Source organism: Ranitomeya variabilis, chromosome 8 (assembly GCF_051348905.1).
Source record: "Ranitomeya variabilis isolate aRanVar5 chromosome 8, aRanVar5.hap1, whole genome shotgun sequence".
Lineage (NCBI taxonomy): Eukaryota > Metazoa > Chordata > Amphibia > Anura > Dendrobatidae > Ranitomeya > Ranitomeya variabilis.
Window position 1 is genome coordinate 7,448,823 of NC_135239.1, and position 24,863 is coordinate 7,473,685.

The following is a 24,863-nucleotide window of genomic DNA, read 5'->3' on the forward strand; positions in this document are numbered from 1 at the left end:
ATTTTTCATGCAGAAAAAATAGAAAAAGTGTCAATTCAGCTCAGCACTTATGTGTTAGAGATTGGTATCCCAGGAGACTTCCAGGGCAGACGGTCTGTGGTCCAGGTGGGGTGCACGGAGTATGCGCTTATCAAATAGCGCTCACTGATCCAACAGGGATGTTCTCCAGCACCAAAGGAAAGTCGTTACAATGTAACCTTTAATCGTAGAAGATAAAAGAAATTGGGAGAATGCGCACATATTAAAAAAGAAAACCCATAATTCCCACGAGTTTCTGGTAGAAAGACCCTTAATCATAGATAATGCAGGGTTCTTCTACCCAAAACACATAAGCTTTATGGATTTCTTTTTTAATGTAACGGTGGCTTAGTGGCTAGCACTGTACGGTGGCTCAGTGGTTAGCACAGCAGCATTGCAGCGCTGGAGTCCTGGGTTCAAATCCCACCAAGGACAACATCTGCAAGGAGTTTGTATGTTCTCCCCGTGTTTGCGTGGGTTTCCTCCGGGTACTCCGGTTTCCTCCCACACTCCAAAGACATACTGATAGGGAATTTAGATTGTGAGCCCCAACGGGGACAGTGATGATAATGTGTGCAAGCTGTAAAGCGCTGCAGAATATGTTAGCGCTATATAAAGATTATTATTATTTATTAATGTCTTTCTTGCAGATTCTCCCAATTTCTTTATTCCTATACGATTAAAGGCTAAGTTGTATCGTCTTTCCTTTGATGCTGGAGAACCTCTGTTGGACCATGGAGAGCTATTTGATTCTTGGTGTCCTTGTCAGATCTCAGCCTTTCCTGGGCAAATGTTCTATTTATTGTCTCAGCCCTGTATCTAAATACCATGGCCAAGGCAAAGTGTCTTGTTGTGGTCCCGGGCCCGCACCACCTGAGTTGGGGTCTGCCTGAGCCATTCAATCACCCATACCTGTGGGATGTCCTGGAAGATTAAGCCAATGTGGCCCCCGAGTGTGAGTGTCCGCGGGCAGAGCGGCGGTGGGGAATCACGATGTCCTGTGGAGGCGCGATGGTCACTTGGGGTACTGATGTTTTCCATTCTCTGCAGGTGACTTCTGCGTGGCACGACCTGGATAATACGCAGTTCGACTGTTGGCCAAATGATCAGCCCAACGAGCAGAACATGATAGACTGTATGGGTAGGTATAGACGTCCTTCAGGGGCTGCTCCCATCTACCCCATGTCACTGTGATGGAGGGGCTCTGACCGCAGAGATCTCTGACCATCATCACCATAATGTGTCTGCGTCCCATCTCCCTGCGCAGTAGGGGGCTCGGAGCATCGCTGCCGGGGGATAATGTAAAGGACGGCGGCACTTACAGGAGAAGTGCGGTACCACATGGCACCCAGTCAGAGATGCGCATCTTCTCCCGCAGGGCTGGAGATGGCCTGGATTGACAGACCCCCGGAGAAGGTGATTACCGGACAGGACTTCAACGTTAGCTACTCCGTGTCTGTGCCCGACAGCTTTTATCACAAGGCAGTGGCACAAAGTATCCTGAATTTCAGGTACCAGACTTCACTTACTCGTTTAGTTAATTGATGAATTATTGATTTCTCTTTTCAAATAGTAATTGCATTCTCCTCGCAATCACTTTATGAATGGTGGGCCTGACTCCTGGGACCCCCACCCAATACCTAGTATGAAAGGGAGGAAATGCTGAATAGAGTAGTGTCCCCTTTTATTATTTACCTGCTCACTGGCGCCCCTTACCACCTGGTTAAGCATAGAATTACAGCGCAAAAGGAGCTAAAAAGCCGGGCGACTGGACGATTCTGAGCCAGAAGGTTACACCCCTAACAAATATATCACTAGAGTATTCATTACTTTATAATTAAGTTGCAATAATTTGTGACAAATAAAAGTGAAGTTATAAAGGATTATATCCCAAAATGGTGGTTATTAATGTAGGAAAGTAATATCTCTACTTGATATTGATGCGATAGATTATAATAATTGAAACTCTTAGCGTTTGTCTGCAGCCACCACTAGGGGGAGCTCACTACATACAGATTTATAAAGCCACCACTAGGGGGAGCTCACTACATACAGATTTTACAGCCACCAGTAGAGGGAAACCATTACATACAGATTTATACAACCACCACTAGAGGGAGCTCACTACATACAGATTATACAGGAAACACTAGAGGGAGCTCACTACATACAGATTATACAGCCATCACTAGAGGGAGCTCACTGCATACAGATTATACAGCCATCACTAGAGGGAGCTCACTACATACAGATTATACAGCCACCACTAGGGGGAGCTCACTACATGCAGATTATACAGCCACCACTAGAGGGAGCTCACTACATACAGATTATACAGCCACCACTAGAGGGAGCTCACTACATACAGATTATACAGCCATCACTAGGGGGAGCTCACTACATACAGATTATACAGCCATCACTAGGGGGAGCTCACTACATACAGATTATACAGCCACCACTAGGGGGAGCTCACTACATGCAGATTATACAGCCATCACTGGGGGAGCTCACTACATACAGATTATACAGCCACCACTAGAGGGAGCTTACTACATACAGATTATACAGCCACCACTAGAGGGAGCTCACTACATACAGATTATACAGCCACCACTAGAGGGAGCTCACTACATACAGATTATACAGCCACCACTAGGGGGAGCTCACTACATGCAGATTATACAGCCATCACTGGGGGAGCTCACTACATACAGATTATACAGCCACCACTAGAGGGAGCTCACTACATACAGATTATACAGGCACCACTAGGGGGAGCTCCGTACTTTGCCTAGTGGCTGCATGCAGTCTGAGTATGCCATGAATGTTGCAGTGGCGGCCTCTGACCACAGACATTCTTGCCCTTCTGCCTCTATATTTGCTGTCAGTTCCTGGCCTCTGTATATGACACTGCTTTCCTCACTGCTTTGCATTTACGTCCATCTTTCCCTGTGATATAACCGTGTAATCGTGTAGATCCTGTGTATAAATGTATTCAGTATTTTCTCAGTAACGCCAGTGAAGCGAAAAAGTTTTGTGAGGAAGTTGAGTGTCCCGCAGACTGGAAATATGCGACTGCCGACAACTGCTGCATCTACCATGCGAATATCCACTCCTGCCCGCTGGCCTTCATGGTGAGAAGTTCTGGCAATGTCTTTACCATGTGACGTCTGCGAGGGATATCCAAGGAGGGCAAAGGGGCGACTGCACGGGGGCGACAGGCAACCAACTCTACAGCTGGGAACCCTGTACCGGTAATGCTCTGCAGCGGCACAGGATATAGAATAGGGGCAGTGGTTATCGGCAGGATGCTGGGGGTATTAGTCCCGATGGATATAATGTGGGCACTCGGTCTCTATATCTGCGAGGCCAGGAATTATCCGTTTCTATTTATCCGCACAGAAGCAGCGCGGGATCTGTGGGCCGTGGATCCCGGATGATGGGAAAATAGTGACGCACACGGTGTCCCAGGCGGGGAAAATGACGCAACTGAACTGGACCAGTAAGGTAAGTTCATCCACGGGAGCGGCGGAGATTAACCCCGGCCGCTGGGCAGCTGCACAAAGATCCGCAGATCAGGGGTAGTGACACTTGTCTTATGCAGGGGACAAATCCCGGGGCACGGCGCATACATGATCATAGCGCCATCCAAACTCCCCAACACTGCGGCCATGAAGCGAGAAGGATTGGGGGCTCAGGACCACTTTTCGAGTGACTGTTGGCCCCCCGCGATGAGACATTTATCACCGATCCTGTAGGAATATCCCTTTAATACTCCATTATATTACAACTTGCCAAGGGCCTCAGGTAGCTGATGCCACTTTCCTGCCCGATGACTGACAGGTGGACGGCCGCACTGCACTAGAGCTGCCGGGATCAGAGTAAGCTCCGAGGACGGCACTTTCCCTATGATAATATCCAGCCTCATTCCTGGGGCCGTCTCTTCTGTGATGTCGCCAGTCACCATCGCAGCATGTTGGTTTTTTAGGTCATTTATTTCTAGTCAGTGTCTATCGCAGCACATTACACACCCATTGGGATGTTTCTGCCCTGCTTCGGGGGCCATGTCCTATCTCATGTACACCATGTTCCAAATTATTATGCAAATGACATTTTTCTCGGATTTTCCTAAATGGTCGGTGCAAATGACAGTCAGTCTAATAAACGTCATCACCCGTTAGAGTATACATCGAATCTTATTGAAGAAACCTCCCAATGATAACAGTATAATCTCCACAATGAATAAAACCTCACAATGCACTGTTCCAAATTATTAGGCCCAGTAGAATTTCTAAACATTTGATACAGGAAAGTTATATATCTTGGTCCCGTGTTAGCCAGTGGATAGAAAAATATGTAGAATTGAGAGTCCTCAGTGGTTGATACCTTTTAATGGCTAACTGAAAAGATGGTAACAAATTACAGCTTTCGAGACTACTCAGGTCCCTTCATCAGGCAAAGACTAAAAGAAATTCTGAAGAATCACATATTTATGCACAACACAGCACAAATAAATGCCATAGACAACACAGGTGACCTGAAGCAGAACTACCATTATGTGAGTGATAAACAGTTGTGTCCATAAATATTGGAGCAGTTCATAGATAAGGAATGTTTTATTGTCCTCTGATTGGGGTCTGGTTCTGTGTTGTGATGACCCCACATGGTCTGAGGAGCAAATTCCTTAGTTGATGTAAAAAGACATAAATCCATGCGACACATTCATTCCTGCACTTCTGTCTCTCTGAGATTTGAAGTTACCCTTTAATACCAGTAATCTCATGTCCATGGTGCTGTGATCAGGGAGACAGAAATGTTTGGCCACAGGTACATCCATTCTTTTTTCTCTTATTGTGTGGCGGTGAGAATTCATTCTTGTTCTAAGCTTTTGCCCTGTCTCCCCCACATACAGACCCCCAGTTGGACATTTAGTACAAATAATTAGGTACACCACATTAGAAGTGACGCAGCTGAATGTACCTGGGATCTTGTAGTCCTGGTGTGAGTTGGGATCTTTATCTTGTCCGTGGTCATTATACATGGACAGGTTTTACATTTTTTTCTGCTTGCAGGTTCCTGCAGCTGTTGGAGAGGACAGGGAGCTTCTGACAATGATGCTACTTAGATTTGGGGGCTGCCTAAAACACAGTAGTGGGGGGTCTGGAAATATGGATTGTATTCGGGCTTCTTTTTGTAGTAAAGGCTGTAATTTCCGTGCAGCTCCCCTTAGCGCCTCCAGATTTGGATTGTAGGTGACCACTAGAGGCACCCGGTTATTTTCTTCTTTAGTTTTGTAATGTAGCAGGTGATTCCTTGATATTCTGGTGGCTCTTGTGATCTGGTTTTCAATTGTTCTTGGATGGTAAAAATATTTGATATGTTTTAAAGAACTGAAAATTCTCATTTGTGGAATTTGCAGCATTAGGAGGTCACATTCACTGAACAAAAAAGCTATTTACCTCCAGAACCTCCTAACAGGCCAAGTTACATGTTACATAGGACCCTTCTGTGATGTCACCTTCACAATTCTGCATCCATTGAACTTGTGAGTTTTCGGAGAGTTTCTGCTCGTATTTCTTCCCTCCCAGAGCTGCTGTTTTGATGTGAACAGCCTCCCACCCTCATAAATTTTTTGCTTGATGATAATCCAAAGGTTCTCTACAGGGTTGAGGTCAGGGGAAGATGGTGGCCACACCATGAGTTTATCTCCTTTTATGCCCATAGCAGCCAATGACTCAGAGGTATTCTTTGCAGCATGAGATGGGGCATTGTCAGCATGAAGATGATTTTGCTCCTGAAAGCACATTTCTCCTTTTTATACCATGGAAGAAAGTTGTCAGTCAGATACTCTATATACTTTGCAGAGGTCATTTTCACACCTTCAGGAACCTTAAAGGGCCCTACCAGCTGTTTCCCCATGATTCCAGCCCAAAACATGACTCCTCCACCTCCTTGCTGACGTCGCAGCCTTGTTGGAACATGGTGGCCATCCACCAACCATCCACTACTCCATCCATCTGGACCATCCAGGGTTGCTCGACATTCATCAGTAAACAAGACTGTTTGGAAATTAGTCTTCATGTATGTCTGGGCTCACTGCAACCATTTCTGCTTGTGAACACTGTTCAGGGGTGGCCGAATAGTAGGTTTATGCACCACAGCAAGCCTTTGAAGGATCCTACACCTTGAGGTTCGAGGGACTCCAGAGGCATCAGCAGCTTCAAATATATGTTTGCTGGTTTGTAATGGCTTTTTAGCAGCTGCTCTCTGAATCCAATGAACTTGTCTGGCAGAAACCTTCCTCATTATGCCTTTATCTGCATGAACTGTCTGTGCTCTGTTTCAGTCACAAATCTCTTCACAGTACGATGATCACGTTTAAGTTTTCGGGAAATATCTAATGTTTTCATCCCTTCACCAAGGCATTGCACTATTCAATGCTTTTCCACAGCAGAGAGTTCCTTTTCCTTTCCAATGTTACTTGAAACCTGTGGCCTGCTTAATAATGTGAAACATCATTTTTAAGCAGTTTTCCTTTAATTAGAATAACCTGGAAAACTAATTATCACAGGTGTTCAAGATTGATTTCAGTGATCCATTGGGCCCTGAGACACAATACCATCCACGAGTTTATTTGAAAAGCAAAATAATTAAATATTTATGACACTTAAATCCAATTTGTATAATAATTTGGAACACAGTGTATACGGCCAGCCCCCTCTACATCTGTCTTCTGGCAGAATGTTGTTTCCTCTGCCTCATCTCGTGCGAGTTCCCGGAGATAAGCAGCGCCTGTGGAGTGTGGCCGCCGCTCCTCTTCCTGTGTAGTGAAGGGTTGTGCGCTGCTCTGTGATTTGTGTAATTGCAGGTTGTTTTGGTCCACCTCGGCGTCACCTCATTGATCGCTCACATCAAAGTCGGCACCTTCCAGGCGGCATTAGAAGCGCAGTCCACCGTGCTCAGCGGGAAAGGTAATGGGGTCATTACTGGGGCGTCAGATCCAGGCTAATCCGTACTCGCCCAGTATTTGGAGGGGTGCGGATTCTCTGCTAGAGACACAGATTCTTCACAGGAAATGGAGTCTGCAGGGGGGAAGCCCCCACTATCAATACAAGACTTTATATATGGGTTTAGGAATCTGCAGCACCTCTTTATAGGGGTTTGTGCAGGATGTAAAAAGACCGTGCAGCATTTTCTCCGAGCGCTGTTCATATAGCGGATGGTGCAGGAGCTGCCGCTATGAAAATGCTCCAGTATAGTCTGTAAATCGGGCCGGCTGTGAGCTTTTATACTTGGACCTGAGTCCACGTGGAGATTCGCCCGGGTGCACAGGATCACAGGCCGACCCTGCTCAGAGTTCTGCCCGTGTCAGGTCAGTGTTACTACACGGACCAGAAATAAGTTTGTGTGAACACGTACCTTTATGGGGATGATGTGCTGATATCTGTGTGACCGCTGCAGCCTATCACTGGCCTTAGTCATGACACTTGCAAGTACAGCACAAGACGCCTGAGACCAGTGATCGGTTGCAGCAGTCACATGACGGATGGGGGGCCGCCATTGCTGCAGGACCTGCGGGGACCAGTGGAGCGGCGGGGAGCGATGCGTCTTTATAATATAGCATTCCCGTCGACCCATTTGAAAAAATCCTGGAAATAAAAGACTCTCAGCCGATATTCCGCCCAGGATCTTCCCAAAATTGGGGCAGAAATGCGTAATTTAATGCAGATTAGCAGAATCTTGAGGGACAGGCTTGTACAATGGGGACTGTCGGTGAGGGAGGCGCTGGTAGCGCCAACCAGTGTAATGTCGCGTAATGCCGAAATACGAGGGTGCGGAGCCCGGTATTAGGGCCCCTTTCCACTTGCGAGAGAAAAAATGGTCCGATTAATGGACTGAAAAAACGGAGGAAAATCGTGCGAGTGTCATGCGATTTTTTTACCGCAACATCCGTATGACATCCGTATTACTGCCCGATTTTTACGCACCGGTGTCCTTTGAAAAGCCGGCAAATCAGTGCTGTGTACAGTAACATCACACTGACAGGTTAGAATAGAATAGATATATACACATAGAATGTGTATATATACATATATATATGTCAGTGAGACACCTATATATGTATATTTATATTTAATGCAGCGCTAGATAGCATTAAAGCCGCTAATTCAATTGCCGGCTTTTGCTCTCTCCTTCCCAAACCCGACAGGATATGAGACATGGTTTTCATACAGTAAACCATCTCATATCCCTTTTTTTTTGCATATTCCACACTACTAATGTTAGTAGTGTGTATGTGCAAAATTTGGGCACTGTAGCTGCTAAAATAAAGGGTTAAATGGCGGAAAAAATTGGCATGGGCTCCCGCGCAATTTTCTCCGCCAGAGCGGTAAAGCCAGTGACCGAGGGCAGATATTAATAGCCAGGAGAGGGTCCATGGTTATTGGCCCCCCCGGCTACAAACATCTGCCCCCAGCCACCCCAGAAAAGGCACATCTGGAAGATGCGCCTATTCTGGCACTTGGCCACTCTCTTCCCACTCCCGTGTAGCGGTGGGATATGGGGTAATGAAGGGTTAATGTCACCTTGCTATTGTAAGGTGACATTAAGCCAGATTAATAACGGAGAGGCGTCAATTATGACACCTATCCATTATTAATCCAATTGTATGAAAGGGTTAAAAAACACACACACATTATTAAAAAGTATTTTAATGAAATAAACACACAGGTTGTTTTAATATTTTATTGCTCTCTCAATCCACCTGAAGACCCTCGCTTGGCAAAGTAATAAACCAACAATATACTGTACATACCCTCTCTGATGAACTGTCAGGTCCCACGAGGTAATCCATCTGAAGGGGTTAAATCAATTTACAGGCAGGAGCTGTGCTAAAGCACTCGCTCGTGCCTGTAAACCCCGGGTGCTGAAAGGAAAGCAGAGTGATCTGTACTTACATTGAGTTGCGGTGAGGAGCCCTCTGCAGGATGAACTCACATGAACTCGAGCGTGGGAACTTTTCCAAGGCTGCAGTTCATGAGAACATCCAGCAGAGGGCGCCTCACCGCGACTCAATGTAAGTACAGATCACCCTGCTTTCCTTTCAGTACCCGGGGTTTACAGGTACGAGCGAGTGCTTTAGCACAGCTCCTGCCTGTAAATTGATTTAACCCCTTCAGATGGATTTACTTCGTGGGACGTGACAGTTCATCAGAAGGTATGTATATTGTTGGTTTATTATTTTGCCAAGCGAGGGTCTTCAGGTGGATTGAGAGAGCAATAAAATATTAAAACAACCTGTGTGTTTACTTCATTAAAATACTTTTTAATAATGTGTGTGTGTGTGTTTTTTAACCCTTTCATACAATTGGATTAATAATGGATAGGTGTCATAATTGACGCCTCTCCGTTATTAATCTGGCTTAATGTCACCTTACAATAGCAAGGTGACATTAACCCTTCATTACCCCATATCCCACCGCTACACGGGAGTGGGAAGAGGGTGGCCAAGTGCCAGAATAGGCGCATCTTCCAGATGTGCCTTTTCTGGGGTGGCTGGGGGCAGATGTTTGTAGCCAGGGGGGGCCAATAACCATGGACCCTCTCTAGGCTATTAATATCTGCCCTCAGTCACTGGCTTTACCACTCTGGCGGAGAAAATTGCGCGGGAGCCCACGCCATTTTTTTCCGCGATTTAACCCTTTATTTTACAAGCTACAGTGCCCAAATTTTGCACATACACACTACTAACATTAGTAGTGTGGAATATGCCCCCAAAAAAGGGGATATGAGATGGTTTACTGTATGTAACCATGTCTCATATCCTGTCGGGTTTGGGAAGGAGAGGGCAAAAGCCGGCAATTGAATTAGCGGCTTTAATGCTATCTAGCGCTGCATTAAATATAAATATACATATATAGGTGTCTCACTGACATATATATATATGTATATATACACATTCTATGTGTATATATCTATTCTATTCTAACCTGTCAGTGTGATTTTACTGTACACCGCGCTGAATTACCGGCTTTTCAAAGGACACCGGTGCGTAAAAATCGGACAGAACTCGCATGGTGTGAGTGCTGTGCGATTTTTTTTCTCGCACCCATTGACTTGCATTGGCGAGTCTCATCCAAGAATCTGAGCAATACGCAGCATGCTGCGATTTTTTCTCAGCCGATCCAGATTTTTCTCAGTCCGATTTCGGCTGAGAGAAAAATCGCAAATGAAAAGACACCTATTGAATAACATTGGTCCGAGTGCAATCCGATTTTTTATCGGATTGCACTCGTCCGTTTTCCTCGCAAGTGGAAAGGGGCCCTTAATCAGCGGCTCGTGGGTGACATGGATGTTCCTCCGGACCCTCCCGTCACACTGGCATGTAATTGCTCCGCCTGTTCTGCGCCGTCACTGTCACCTGTCGCCATTACACGGGGGTCACGCTCACATTTGCTGCTTCTCTCCACAGTGTGCGGTGATGACGTCTGCAGTCAAGATGAGAACTGCGCCCTGTGCCCGGCGGATTGTGGCCCGTGCCCGATGACCACCGCGGTGAAAATCGCCATTGTACTTCCGCTAACGCTGTTCTGCAGCGGCTTCATCCTCGCAGTGGTGGTATATACTCTTACGTCAGTTGGCCATGTCCTGACTCTGATACTGTCTGCTCTCACCGGGTTACGCACACGCCCAGTTGTCAGTTTAGCTCTAAATTACCAGGAAGAATAACAGAGGAACGGCACAATGCCACGAGAAGATATAGGCACAGAGAATACGCGTGCTTATAGACACGTGGGAGGGACAAATGTATGTGGTACATGTGGAGTGGTGGATCAGAGTCCGGAACGTTTCGACACTAATGGCGCCATTTTTGGTAAATGTAACACTGATAATAATTCTGATCCAGAGATTACTACGACCAGCGATGACCCGTACACAGAAGAGACGGATCCTAGCCCTTCCTGCTGCTATGGCGGACCCTGCCGTGACTGCAGCCCCCCGAGGAGCCGTCGCCCCGTCCGCCCCTCGGAGTAATGACCGGCTCTTGTTTCCACAGTGGTTCCAGTATCAGAAGCAGAAGATGCTTTGGGATGAGAGTTGGATTCTGGCAGTGAAGGACTTGCCTGGTACGTTGTGCGTCACGGTCCATCATGGCGACGGCTGCGGCTCTGCAGAGTGTTCCTCTTGTGTCTCCGCAGGGGATGAGGTCTGGAACCAGCTGGGCAGCACCATCAGCCTGAGACACAACAACAACCTCCTTCCCGGGCAGCGGACGGAGCTACTGGCGAACACGGTCTTCATCTGCGGCTCCTCCACCGAAAACTTCATCCAGACGGGGATCTAGTGAGTACCGCACAAGACGGGGGTGCCGGAATCCATCACATTGGGGGCAACTGCAATACATGTGGCGCACTTCTCCTACACACCTCAGGCTATGATTGGGGTACGACACAGTCTTAGGGGTATGGACGCCTGTCGGTCATTTGGATTTTATTTCAATACATGTTTTTCGTAGCCAAAAATCACTTTTGCAATTGGATTTAATGAAACATTTTCCCCTAAGTCTTCTGTAGCCTCTATTGCTGGCTGCAGAATCAGCTACCTGAGCAGCTGTCAGTGAACTCTTCTCAGAGTGTCTGTAACGCTTTTACCTGCCTTTTATTCAGCTCCTCTCAGTAGAGTTATGATCAGATGAACTGATGTGATCTGGGGTCATAAATCAGCACACAGGAGTTCACAGCAAAAGAATCACAAACTCCGTCTCCGAACGAACTCACTGAGGGATTGTCAGTTAACTCAATCTGCAGCCATCAGGAGCAGGGAAACAAAAGAGCCTGAAAAAAACCAAACTGTGCAGAATGTTTCATGAAACCCTGGTGCTAAAATCCATATTAGATCAGCAAGATCTGACATCCGTCACCCCAAAGATCAGCTGTTAACGGTGCCGAGAGCTGATCAGTGGGGGTGACCGTGGTCCGATAGTGATCCTCTCCTAAGCTTGGACTATCCCTATAAACCACCATAAGATGCCACATTTGCAGCTTTGTACTATCTGTAAACTGGTGCAAGTCATTGTTCACTTTTCTTGGCAGTTTATCCAAACATTGGTCTAAACTGAGCTTAAAAAAGACAAATAATTTTTGCAAAAAAAAATATATAATCACTTTGTGTCCCTCTGACCACGGGCGGCCATATTGTCTTCATGGGAGGAAAGGTGCTAATCAGAGACAAGACCTGAAGCCGCCGCTCCTGTAACACAAATTCTCTTTTGTTGCCTTCTAGCGATGGGCGAATTGTTTCTGTCAAGAGGATTTATAAGAAAAATTTCACCATCACTAAAACCGTGAGGAAGGAGGTGCAGCTTGTCCGGTAAGTGCCGCCCACGAGGATCGGAGCTGCTTTCTATTTTCTGTAATGAAGATTTTCTTTTTTATTTCTGTCAAATTAACCTTTAACTCAACATATGTGATATTAAATCATGAAAAGCTGAAACCCTGCCCTCTAATAATACTAATGAGACGACTCTGCTGATTCTGTCACAGTCTGCACAGTAAAGCTGACAAGTCAGCTGCGGAGGACAGGGAATGTCAGCCTCCTCTCTGCACAAAGCGGAGCAGTATAATCAATGGTGGACAAGGATGGGGAACATTGGATTGATATTAACATCATGTGATTGAATCTGTAGGAAGCTGGACCACCAGAATTTGTGCAAGTTCATAGGGGGGTCGGTGGAAGGAAACATCTTCATCATCACAGAATACTGTCCAAAGGGAAGCCTGGCCGAAGTCCTGCTGAACGATGACGTCCCTCTCAACTGGGGGTTTAGGTGGGTGACGTCCTCTCATCTACATGGAGGATAACGGACGAGCCGCTCCGAAAACAGACAAGAAAACAGAAATAGCTGGAGTCGTGAACGTCAGCGCAGTCGGCGTCACTCTGTAACTCTGCTTTCCCACCATTTGCAGACTTTCCTTTGCCACGGACGTGGCGCGTGGAATGGCTTATTTGCACCACCATAAAATGTACCACGGGCGGCTGACGTCGCGTAACTGCGTCATAGACGATCGATGGGTCTGCAAGATCTCAGGTAACGGAGGAAAGCGTGATGATCAGAAGAAGTAGGGGTTAAAAGATTTAAAGTGGCTGCACAGAGAAATATGTCTGTTTTATTCCAGAAACTGCGCCAAATCTGTCCACAGGTTTTGTCTGGTATTGCAGCTCTATAGTAAAGAGGCTGAGCTGTAATACCACTTACATCCTGTGCACAGAGGTGGCGCTGTTTTTGGAAGAAAGCATCCATGTTTTTTAAACTTGGTCAAAGGTCGCTGGGCGTCATTACACCTTTACCCGCCATAGAAAACTGCAGTATATAACACTTCCCAATGTACAAAGGCAAAGACAAACCATGCAGCGCCCGATGCAGAAGTCACTGGCCAACGTGTACAGCCAATAACGAAATATTCAGCGGACAGGAATGAGGCCGAGTCATGTACTGCGACCACGGACGAGGTGGGTCCTGCAGGGAAATGTATGAATCTACGGATTGTTTCTGCAGATTATGGTCTGATGGTTTATAGACGGGATGAGTATAAAGAACTGATAGAGAAGAAGCCCCCACATATCTACTGTGCCCCCGAGGTGATCCAGAGCCACAACAATCGTGTCCTGCCGACCCCCGCCACCGACGTGTACAGGTGAAATACGCGCACTGCTTCATATATGTGTCAATGGCCCCTGATGGGCTCGATCAAGGTCCCGCCGTGGTGCACGTTATATCAGGGGCAGACATTACACATGTGCAGCCGGGGGCTCAGCCAGGATCTGTGCCGAGTCAGCAAGCAGGCTGCATTGTGCTGTATGAGAATTTTCTCTGCCTAAAAAGCTAAGTAGTAATGTTCTTCTTTACAGGCACGATGTGCTGGTACATACAGATATATGTCTACATGACAATACTTTATGGGTGTAAAAAGGGAAGAGTCGAGAGTTTTTTCCCCAACACTTACCAATAAATGAAAAAACATTTTAAATAACGACATTTTATACATATATGTCGCAGGGACAGTAATATCTCGCCGCGTTTAGTATCTGTAACAACGTGCACAGCGCCGGGAATGTATGATTTATGGTAATAGGTAAATGGCGTGAACACAAATGGTGCAATTGTCCTTTGTGCACATAACACAGAGTGGCGCCCTGCACCTTATGGCCGGGCCTTGTGGGCAGTGTGAATGTAGATGTAGGGTACCCCATATGATGAGCGCACCCCGTCACTTCTTCCATCCCTCTTTTCCCAGTTACGCCATGGTGCTAGTAGAGATCGCCAGCCGCTGTGACACCTTCCCGGTGAGTTTTATGATTATGACACAATACAATGATTATAACTCTGACGTATATCGCACTCCCCCCCCCGCGGGTATCACTTTGCTGTGGCCGCTGTGTGTGCAGATACAGATGTAGCAGAGCCGAGTCTGCCAGGAATAGCAGAGTGTGACGAGTCTACATATTACAGCTAACGTCTGATCTCCCACATCTGGGGTGGAGCACAATCTACTAAAGGGTCTACAGGACAGGTGATCATGTGATAAGGGGGTCTGACAGCTGCGGCCCCTATCAATCACAGGAGTGGGGACTCCAGCCTTATGGGCTCAGGCTCCTTTTACTGTCACAATTGCACGTCCTGAAAATGGGCGCAGGGGAAGGGGCAAGTGATAAGACGCCGCCATCAGCCTCGACCTACGGTGCTCGCACAGATCAGTCTTCGGTTGTGTCACTACCAGTCTTTTCAGCTCTGTTCACATGGCCAGTTTCAGGATTCATTAGGGTGGTGCATAAATAACAGAAATAAAGCGTTAATTCACAGGGGTCATTAGTCTGAATGGGTTTTCATGTTTCCTACAAGGCATCCATTCATTCAGCTATTCGCTCAACTCAACTGTCCATCCAGAACAAGGCAGTCAGAGCACTGACCCCTGCGGGAACGGATCATAAAGGAGGGATGTCCTCATGTCGTTATTTCATGGCAGAGCGCAGAACACTGCGGTGACACAAACGCGGAGCCGGTACAAACAGAACAGAGGTAGAAGCCAAGTGTCCGTGTCTCTGCAGATCTGTTGGATCCGTCCATTTGGTTTCATCTTGGCATCAGTTTGGTATCTGTTTTCTTACGTGCCCATTTTTTTTCTACTGGACCCATTAAAAACAGCCATGTGAACAGAGACCACCCGCCGCCAGCCCCCATAATATGAGAACCTTCAGAGACATTAAAAAATCATTGCTTAGTACAGTGGACTGTCAGAATGTGAGAAATGTTTCTTCTCCACCTATTGGTTACATCTGGTATTGCAGCTCGGCCCCATTTACAGCTGTAATACTAAATGTAACCTGCAGACAAGAGGGGCGCTGTTTCTGGAGGAGAACAAGCAGAGTTCAGTATATGAGGCGTACATCAGTGATTTCAGGATCGCCGTATCCCAGCCCTAATGCCGCGCTCTTTCCCAGGGGGACGCTTACCTGAAAGATGTGACATGGAGACCGGAGATACCAGACCTGAGTGCAGGAAAAAGTGACCACGACTGCCCCAACCAGGCGGATTACTCCGAGGTCAGTCTAATGGGGGCTTTATTGTGGCTGTGGGGGGCCCCAACCAGGCGGATTACTCCGAGGTCAGTCTAATGGGGGCTTTATTGTGGCTGTAGGGGGCCCCAACCAGGCGGATTACTCCGAGGTCAGTCTAATGGGGGCTTTATTGTGGCTGTGGGGGGCCCCAACCAGGCGGATTACTCCGAGGTCAGTCTATTGGGGGCTTTATTGTGGCTGTGGGTGGCCCCAACCAGGCGGATTACTCCGAGGTCAGTCTAATGGGGGCTTTATTGTGGCTGTGGGGGGCCCCAACCAGGCGGATTACTCCGAGGTCAGTCTAATGGGGGCTTTATTGTGGCTGTGGGGGGCCCCAACCAGGGGGATTACTCCGAGGTCAGTCTATTGGGGGCTTTATTGTGGCTGTGGGGGCCCCAACCAGGCAGATTACTCCGAGGTCAGTCTATTGGGGTCTTTATTGTGGCTGTGGGGGGCCCCAACCAGGGGGATTACTCCGAGGTCAGTCTAAGGGGGGCTTTATTGTGGCTGTGGGGGGCCTCAACCAGGCAGATTACTCAGAGGTCAGTCTAATGGGGGCTTTATTGTGGCTGTGGGGGGCCCCAACCAGGCGGATTACTCCGAGGTCAGTCTAAGGGGGGCTTTATTGTGGCTGTGGGGGGCCCCAACCAGGGGGATTACTCCGAGGTCAGTCTATTGGGGGCTTTATTGTGGCTGTGGGGGCCCCAACCAGGCAGATTACGCCGAGGTCAGTCTATTGGGGGCTTTATTGTGGCTGTGGGGGGCCCCAACCAGGGGGATTACTCCGAGGTCAGTCTAATGGGGGTTTTATTGTGGCTGCGGGGGGCCCCAACCAGGGGGATTACTCCGAGGTCAGTCTAAGGGGGACTTTATTGTGGCTGCGGGGGGCCCCAACCAGGCGGATTACTCTGAGGTCAGTCTAATGGGGGCTTTATTGTGGCTGCGGGGGGCCCCAACCAGGCGGATTACTCCGAGGTCAGTCTAATGGGGGCTTTATTGTGGCTGCGGGGGCCCCAACCAGGCGGATTACTCCGAGGTCAGTCTAATGGGGGCTTTATTGTGGCTGTGGGGGGCCCCAACCAGGCGGATTACTCCGAGGTCAGTCTAATGGGGGCTTTATTGTGGCTGTGGGGGGCCCCAAGCAGGGGGATTACTCCGAAGTCAGTCTAATGGGGGCTTTATTGTGGCTGTGGGGGGCCCCAACCAGGCGGATTACTCCGAGGTCAGTCTAATGGGGGCTTTATTGTGGCTGTGGGGGGCCCCAACCAGGCGGATTACTCCGAGGTCAGTCTAATGGGGGCTTTATTGTGGCTGCGGGGGGCCCCAACCAGGCGGATTACTCCGAGGTCAGTCTAATGGGGGCTTTATTGTGGCTGTAGGGGGCCCCAACCAGGCGGATTACTCCGAGGTCAGTCTAATGGGGGCTTTATTGTGGCTGTGGGGGGCCTCAACCAGGCGGATTACTCCGAGGTCAGTCTATTGGGGGCTTTATTGTGGCTGTGGGGGCCCCAACCAGGCGGATTACTCCGAGGTCAGTCTAATGGGGGCTTTATTGTGGCTGTGGGGGGCCCCAACCAGGGGGATTACTCCGAGGTCAGTCTAATGGGGGCTTTATTGTGGCTGTGGGGGGCCCCAACCAGGCGGATTACTCCGAGGTCAGTCTAATGGGGGCTTTATTGTGGCTGTGGGGGGCCCCAACAAGGCGGATTACTCCGAGGTCAGTCTAATGGGGGCTTTATTGTGGCTGTGGGGGGCCCCAACCAGGGGGATTACTCCGAGGTCAGTCTATTGGGGGCTTTATTGTGGCTGTGGGGGCCCCAACCAGGCAGATTACTCCGAGGTCAGTCTATTGGGGCTTTATTGTGGCTGTGGGGGGCCCCAACCAGGGGGATTACTCCGAGGTCAGTCTAAGGGGGGCTTTATTGTGGCTGTGGGGGGCCTCAACCAGGCAGATTACTCAGAGGTCAGTCTAATGGGGGCTTTATTGTGGCTGTGGGGGGCCCCAACCAGGCGGATTACTCCGAGGTCAGTCTAAGGGGGGCTTTATTGTGGCTGTGGGGGGCCCCAAGCAGGGGAATTACTCCGAAGTCAGTCTAATGGGGGCTTTATTGTGGCTGCGGGGGGCCCCAACCAGGCGGATTACTCCGAGGTCAGTCTAATGGGGGCTTTATTGTGGCTGCGGGGGCCCCAACCAGGCGGATTACTCCGAGGTCAGTCTATTGGGGGCTTTATTGTGGCTGTGGGGCGCCCCAACCAGGGGGATTACTCCGAGGTCAGTCTAAGGGGGGCTTTATTGTGGCTGTGGGGGGCCCCAACCAGGGGGATTACTCCGAGGTCAGTCTATTGGGGGCTTTATTGTGGCTGTGGGGGCCCCAACCAGGCGGATTACTCCGAGGTCAGTCTATTGGGGGCTTTATTGTGGCTGTGGGGGGCCCCAAGCAGGGGGATTACTCCGAAGTCAGTCTAATGGGGGCTTTATTGTGGCTGCGGGGGGCCCCAACCAGGCGGATTACTCCGAGGTCAGTCTAATGGGGGCTTTATTGTGGCTGTGGGGGGCCCCAACCAGGCGGATTACTCCGAGGTCAGTCTAATGGGGGCTTTATTGTGGCTGCGGGGGCCCCAAGCAGGCGGATTACTCTGAGGTCAGTCTAATGGGGGCTTTATTGTGGCTGTGGGGGGCCCCAACCAGGCAGATTACTCCGAGGTCAGTCTAATGGGGGCTTTATTGTGGCTGCACGGGCCCCAACCAGGCGGATTACTCCGAGGTCAGTCTATTGGGGGCTTTATTGTGGCTGCGGGGGGCCCCAACCAGGCGGATTACTCCGAGGTCAGTCTATTGGGGGCTTTATTGTGGCTGCGGGGGGCCCCAACCAGGCGGATTACTCCGAGGTCAGTCTAATGGGGGCTTTATTGTGGCTGTGGGGGGCCCCAACCAGGCGGATTACTCCGAGGTCAGTCTAATGGGGGCTTTATTGTGGCTGTGGGGGGCCCCAACCAGGCGGATTACTCCGAGGTCAGTCTAATGGGGGCTTTATTGTGGCTGTGGGGGGCCCCAACCAGGGGGATTACTCCGAGGTCAGTCTAATGGGGGCTTTATTGTGGCTGCGGGGGCCCCAACCAGGCGGATTACTCCGAGGTCAGTCTAATGGGGGGCTTTATTGTGGCTGCGGGGGCCCAAACCAGGCGGATTACTCCGAGGTCAGTCTATTGGGGGCTTTATTGTGGCTGTGGGGGCCCCAACCAGGCAGATTACGCCGAGGTCAGTCTATTGGGGGCTTTATTGTGGCTGTGGGGGGCCCCAACCAGGGGGATTACTCCGAGGTCAGTCTAATGGGGGTTTTATTGTGGCTGCGGGGGGCCCCAACCAGGGGGATTACTCCGAGGTCAGTCTAAGGGGGACTTTATTGTGGCTGCGGGGGGCCCCAACCAGGCGGATTACTCTGAGGTCAGTCTAATGGGGGCTTTATTGTGGCTGCGGGGGGCCCCAACCAGGCGGATTACTCCGAGGTCAGTCTAATGGGGGCTTTATTGTGGCTGCGGGGGCCCCAACCAGGCGGATTACTCCGAGGTCAGTCTAATGGGGGCTTTATTGTGGCTGTGGGGGGCCCCAACCAGGCGGATTACTCCGAGGTCAGTCTAATGGGGGCTTTATTGTGGCTGTGGGGGGCCCCAAGCAGGGGGATTACTCCGAAGTCAGTCTAATGGGGGCTTTATTGTGGCTGTGGGGGGCCCCAACCAGGCGGATTACTCCGAGGTCAGTCTAATGGGGGCTTTATTGTGGCTGTGGGGGGCCCCAACCAGGCGGATTACTCCGAGGTCAGTCTAATGGGGGCTTTATTGTGGCTGCGGGGGGCCCCAACCAGGCGGATTACTCCGAGGTCAGTCTAATGGGGGCTTTATTGTGGCTGTAGGGGGCCCCAACCAGGCGGATTACTCCGAGGTCAGTCTAATGGGGGCTTTATTGTGGCTGTGGGGGGCCTCAACCAGGCGGATTACTCCGAGGTCAGTCTATTGGGGGCTTTATTGTGGCTGTGGGGGCCCCAACCAGGCGGATTACTCCGAGGTCAGTCTAATGGGGGCTTTATTGTGGCTGTGGGGGGCCCCAACCAGGGGGATTACTCCGAGGTCAGTCTAATGGGGGCTTTATTGTGGCTGTGGGGGGCCCCAACCAGGCGGATTACTCCGAGGTCAGTCTAATGGGGGCTTTATTGTGGCTGTGGGGGGCCCCAACAAGGCGGATTACTCCGAGGTCAGTCTAATGGGGGCTTTATTGTGGCTGTGGGGGGCCCCAACCAGGGGGATTACTCCGAGGTCAGTCTATTGGGGGCTTTATTGTGGCTGTGGGGGCCCCAACCAGGCAGATTACTCCGAGGTCAGTCTATTGGGGCTTTATTGTGGCTGTGGGGGGCCCCAACCAGGGGGATTACTCCGAGGTCAGTCTAAGGGGGGCTTTATTGTGGCTGTGGGGGGCCTCAACCAGGCAGATTACTCAGAGGTCAGTCTAATGGGGGCTTTATTGTGGCTGTGGGGGGCCCCAACCAGGCGGATTACTCCGAGGTCAGTCTAAGGGGGGCTTTATTGTGGCTGTGGGGGGCCCCAAGCAGGGGAATTACTCCGAAGTCAGTCTAATGGGGGCTTTATTGTGGCTGCGGGGGGCCCCAACCAGGCGGATTACTCCGAGGTCAGTCTAATGGGGGCTTTATTGTGGCTGCGGGGGCCCCAACCAGGCGGATTACTCCGAGGTCAGTCTATTGGGGGCTTTATTGTGGCTGTGGGGCGCCCCAACCAGGGGGATTACTCCGAGGTCAGTCTAAGGGGGGCTTTATTGTGGCTGTGGGGGGCCCCAACCAGGGGGATTACTCCGAGGTCAGTCTATTGGGGGCTTTATTGTGGCTGTGGGGGCCCCAACCAGGCGGATTACTCCGAGGTCAGTCTATTGGGGGCTTTATTGTGGCTGTGGGGGGCCCCAAGCAGGGGGATTACTCCGAAGTCAGTCTAATGGGGGCTTTATTGTGGCTGCGGGGGGCCCCAACCAGGCGGATTACTCCGAGGTCAGTCTAATGGGGGCTTTATTGTGGCTGTGGGGGGCCCCAACCAGGCGGATTACTCCGAGGTCAGTCTAATGGGGGCTTTATTGTGGCTGCGGGGGCCCCAAGCAGGCGGATTACTCTGAGGTCAGTCTAATGGGGGCTTTATTGTGGCTGTGGGGGGCCCCAACCAGGCAGATTACTCCGAGGTCAGTCTAATGGGGGCTTTATTGTGGCTGCACGGGCCCCAACCAGGCGGATTACTCCGAGGTCAGTCTATTGGGGGCTTTATTGTGGCTGCGGGGGGCCCCAACCAGGCGGATTACTCCGAGGTCAGTCTATTGGGGGCTTTATTGTGGCTGCGGGGGGCCCCAACCAGGCGGATTACTCCGAGGTCAGTCTAATGGGGGCTTTATTGTGGCTGTGGGGGGCCCCAACCAGGCGGATTACTCCGAGGTCAGTCTAATGGGGGCTTTATTGTGGCTGTGGGGGGCCCCAACCAGGCGGATTACTCCGAGGTCAGTCTAATGGGGGCTTTATTGTGGCTGTGGGGGGCCCCAACCAGGGGGATTACTCCGAGGTCAGTCTAATGGGGGCTTTATTGTGGCTGCGGGGGCCCCAACCAGGCGGATTACTCCGAGGTCAGTCTAATGGGGGGCTTTATTGTGGCTGCGGGGGCCCAAACCAGGCGGATTACTCCGAGGTCAGTCTATTGGGGGCTTTATTGTGGCTGTGGGGGGCCCCAAGCAGGGGGATTACTCCGAAGTCAGTCTAATGGGGGCTTTATTGTGGCTGCGGGGGGCCCCAACCAGGCGGATTACTCCGAGGTCAGTCTAATGGGGGCTTTATTGTGGCTGTGGGGGGCCCCAACCAGGCGGATTACTCCGAGGTCAGTCAAATGGGGGCTTTATTGTGGCTGTGGGGGCCCCAACCAGGCGGATTACTCCGAGGTCAGTCTAATGGGGGCTTTATTGTGGCTGTGGGGGGCCCCAACCAGGCGAATTACTCCGAGGTCAGTCTAATGGGGGCTTTATTGTGGCTGCGGGGTCCCCAACCAGGCGGATTACTCCGAGGTCAGTCTATTGGGGGCTTTATTGTGGCTGTGGGGGCCCCAACCAGGCGGATTACTCCGAGGTCAGTCTATTGGGGGCTTTATTGTGGCTGTGGGGGGCCCCAACCAGGCGGATTACTCCGAGGTCAGTCTATTGGGGGCTTTATTGTGGCTGTGGGGGCCCCAACCAGGCGGATTACTCCGAGGTCAGTCTATTGGGGGCTTTATTGTGGCTGTGGGGGGCCCCAACCAGGGGGATTACTCCGAGGTCAGTCTAATGGGGGCTTTATTGTGGCTGTGGGGGGCCCCAACCAGGCGGATTACTCCGAGGTCAGTCTAATGGGGGCTTTATTGTGGCTGTGGGGGGCCCCAACCAGGCGGATTACTCCGAGTTCAGTCTAATGGGGGCTTTATTGTGGCTGTGGGGGGCCCCAACCAGGCGGATTACTCCGAGGTCAGTCTAATGGGGGCTTTATTGTGGCTGTGGGGGCCCCAACCAGGCGGATTACTCCGAGGTCAGTCTATTGGGGGCTTTATTGTGGCTGTGGGGGCCCCAACCAGGCGGATTACTCCGAGGTCAGTCTATTGGGGGTTTTATTGTGGCTGTGGGGGGCCCCAACCAGGCGGATTACTCCGAGGTCAGTCTAATGGGGGTTTTATTGTGGCTGTGGGGGGCCCCAACCAGGGGGATTACTCCGAGGTCAGTCTAAGGGGGGCTTTATTGTGGCTGCGGGGGGCCCCAACCAGGGGGATTACTCCGAGGTTAGTCTAAGGGGGGCTTTATTGTGGCTGCGGGGGGCCCCAACCAGGCGGATTACTCCGAGGTCAGTCTAATGGGGGCTGTATTGTGGCTGCGGGGGGCCCCAACCAGGCGGATTACTCTGAGGTTAGTCTAATGGGGGCTTTATTGTGGCTGCGGGGGCCCCAACCAGGGGTATTACTCAGAGGTCAGTCTAAGGGGGGCTTTATTGTGGCTGCGGGGGGCCCCAACCAGGGGGATTACTCTGAGGTCAGTCTAATGGGGGCTTTATTGTGGCTGCGGGGGGCCCCAACCAGGTGGATTACTCTGAAGTCAGTCTAATGGGGGCTTTATTGTAGCTGCGGGGCCCCAACCAGGCAGATTACTCAGAGGTAAGTCTAAGGGGGGGGGGCTTTATTGTGGCTGCGGGGGCCCCAACCTGGTGGATTACTCAGAGGTCAGTCTAATGGGGGCTTTATTGTGGCTGCGGGGGGCCCCAACCAGGGGGATTACTCTGAGGTCAGTCTAATGGGGGCTTTATTGTGGCTGCGGGGGGCCCCAACCAGGTGGATTACTCTGAGGTCAGTCTAATGGGGGCTTTATTGTAGCTGCGGGGGCCCCAACCAGGCGGATTACTCAGAGGTAAGTCTAAGGGGGGGCTTTATTGTGGCTGCGGGGGCCCCAACCTGGTGGATTACTCAGAGGTCAGTCTAATGGGGGCTTTATTGTGGCTGCGGGGGGCCCCAACCAGGCGGATTACTCTGAGGTTAGTCTAATGGGGGCTTTATTGTGGCTGCGGGGGCCCCAACCAGGGGTATTACTCAGAGGTCAGTCTAAGGGGGGTTTTATTGTGGCTGCGGGGGGCCCCAACCAGGGGGATTACTCTGAGGTCAGTCTAATGGGGGCTTTATTGTGGCTGCGGGGGGGCCCCAACCAGGTGGATTACTCTGAGGTCAGTCTAATGGGGGCTTTATTGTGGCTGCGGAGGCCCCAACCAGGGGGATTACTCAGAGGTCAGTCTAATGGGGGCTTTATTGTGGCTGCGGGGGGCCCCAACCAGGGGGATTACTCTGAGGTCAGTCTAATGGGGGCTCTATTGTGGCTGCGGGGGCTGACTTGTAGGTGAGGCTTTGTTATCCCAATTCTTTTGGCAGGATCAGAATAGACACAGGATTTGTCTGTGACAACCATAGAGACCCATAGGTTTACATAGGAGCTGTGTGCAAAAAACGGGGCTACTTTATATGTTGGTAGTCTGAGATAACCTTGATCAGATTTCAACAAATGATCAGCTGTTGCTCTATGCATCCGCCATGCTTTAAACTGCAGCTTGAAAGGAAATAACAGCAAGTAGCCATCAGTCAAACGTGATATTTGTTTAAAGGGATATGCCAGGACTTGACCTTTAGTATAGGTCAACAGAAACAGCACCCCCAAAGATCAACTGAATGAAGAGGCTGCAAAACTCTGGGGGGCTCTGCATCCCCTCCATCGCATACCTGCTATTACTACTCAGATAATTCCTTTAAAAGACACAGAGATTGCAAAATGTGTGGAGCTGGAAACAATGAGGGGGTGGAGATCCTGGCAGCGCCGGGGTCCGCCAAGCTGAACTGAGCCAACCTGATACTGGTGACTTATCCTAAGTCTGTTCTGCCAATGTCAGAGGAATAACCCCCATCATGTCCTCTCATAGGTGGCGGCACGGCTGGCCTTAGGTTGGGTGGTGGCCAGTGCATTAACACCACCATACAGTGCCCAAATAACAGTGCTATATGGCGCCCAAACGACACCGCACAGACAATAAAGTAGCTTGGTTTAGCCTCCAAGTACGAGATTGAAAGACCCAAGCTCTGGAACAATGGTGCCACTTTGTGACCACAGAACCTGCACATCCCTACAACTTGCCCTACATAGAGGGGCAGTGAAAGTGGCCATACGTGGAGAGGTGGTCTACACACCCATACGGCTGCCCTGGACCCTTGGAGTCATGCTCGTCCAATCACATTTGCTACTTGGAGCTGAAACCTGTGCACGGTCCACAAACCAGAGCATTACTGTCAATGGAGGGGTGAAGAAGTGTGTGATGGGGCAGCCAGCTCTCGGGCCCTTCTGTCCTGCGTGGCCCCATGTGGAGGATGGGGCAGCCAGCTCTCGGGCCCTTCTGTCCTGCGTGGCCCCATGTGGAGGATGGGGCAGCCAGCTCTCGGGCCCTTCTGTCCTGCGTGGCCCCATGTGGAGGATGGAGCAGCCTGCTCTCGGGCCCTTCTGTCCTGCGTGGCCCCATGTGGAGGATGGGGCAGCCAGCTCTCGGGCCCTTCTATCCTGCGTGGCCCCATGTGGAGGATGGGGCAGCCAGCTCTCGGGTCTTTCTGTCCTAAGTGGCCCCATGTGGAGGATGGGGCAGCTA

General features: G+C 51.1%; 1 protein-coding gene and 1 long non-coding RNA gene across 4 annotated transcripts in view; one reads left to right on the forward strand and one right to left on the reverse strand.

Moving 5' to 3' along the window:
* The window catches only part of LOC143787731 (uncharacterized), a 105,335-nt gene that overhangs the window by 52,869 nt on the left and 27,603 nt on the right, over positions 1 to 24,863 (reverse strand). The gene's annotated exons all lie outside the window — the stretch shown is intronic.
* Positions 6,000 to 24,863, forward strand: part of LOC143787730 (atrial natriuretic peptide receptor 1-like) — a 33,053-nt gene continuing 14,189 nt past the window's right edge. The window contains exons 1-10 of the mRNA XM_077276705.1: positions 6,000 to 6,992; positions 10,493 to 10,638; positions 11,078 to 11,147; positions 11,220 to 11,364; positions 12,304 to 12,390; positions 12,707 to 12,847; positions 12,987 to 13,108; positions 13,577 to 13,715; positions 14,316 to 14,364; positions 15,520 to 15,621. Of these exons, the coding sequence (XP_077132820.1) occupies positions 10,564 to 10,638; positions 11,078 to 11,147; positions 11,220 to 11,364; positions 12,304 to 12,390; positions 12,707 to 12,847; positions 12,987 to 13,108; positions 13,577 to 13,715; positions 14,316 to 14,364; positions 15,520 to 15,621 (930 nt within the window). The 5' untranslated portion in view covers positions 6,000 to 6,992; positions 10,493 to 10,563. The remainder of the gene's footprint in view (positions 6,993 to 10,492; positions 10,639 to 11,077; positions 11,148 to 11,219; positions 11,365 to 12,303; positions 12,391 to 12,706; positions 12,848 to 12,986; positions 13,109 to 13,576; positions 13,716 to 14,315; positions 14,365 to 15,519; positions 15,622 to 24,863) is intronic.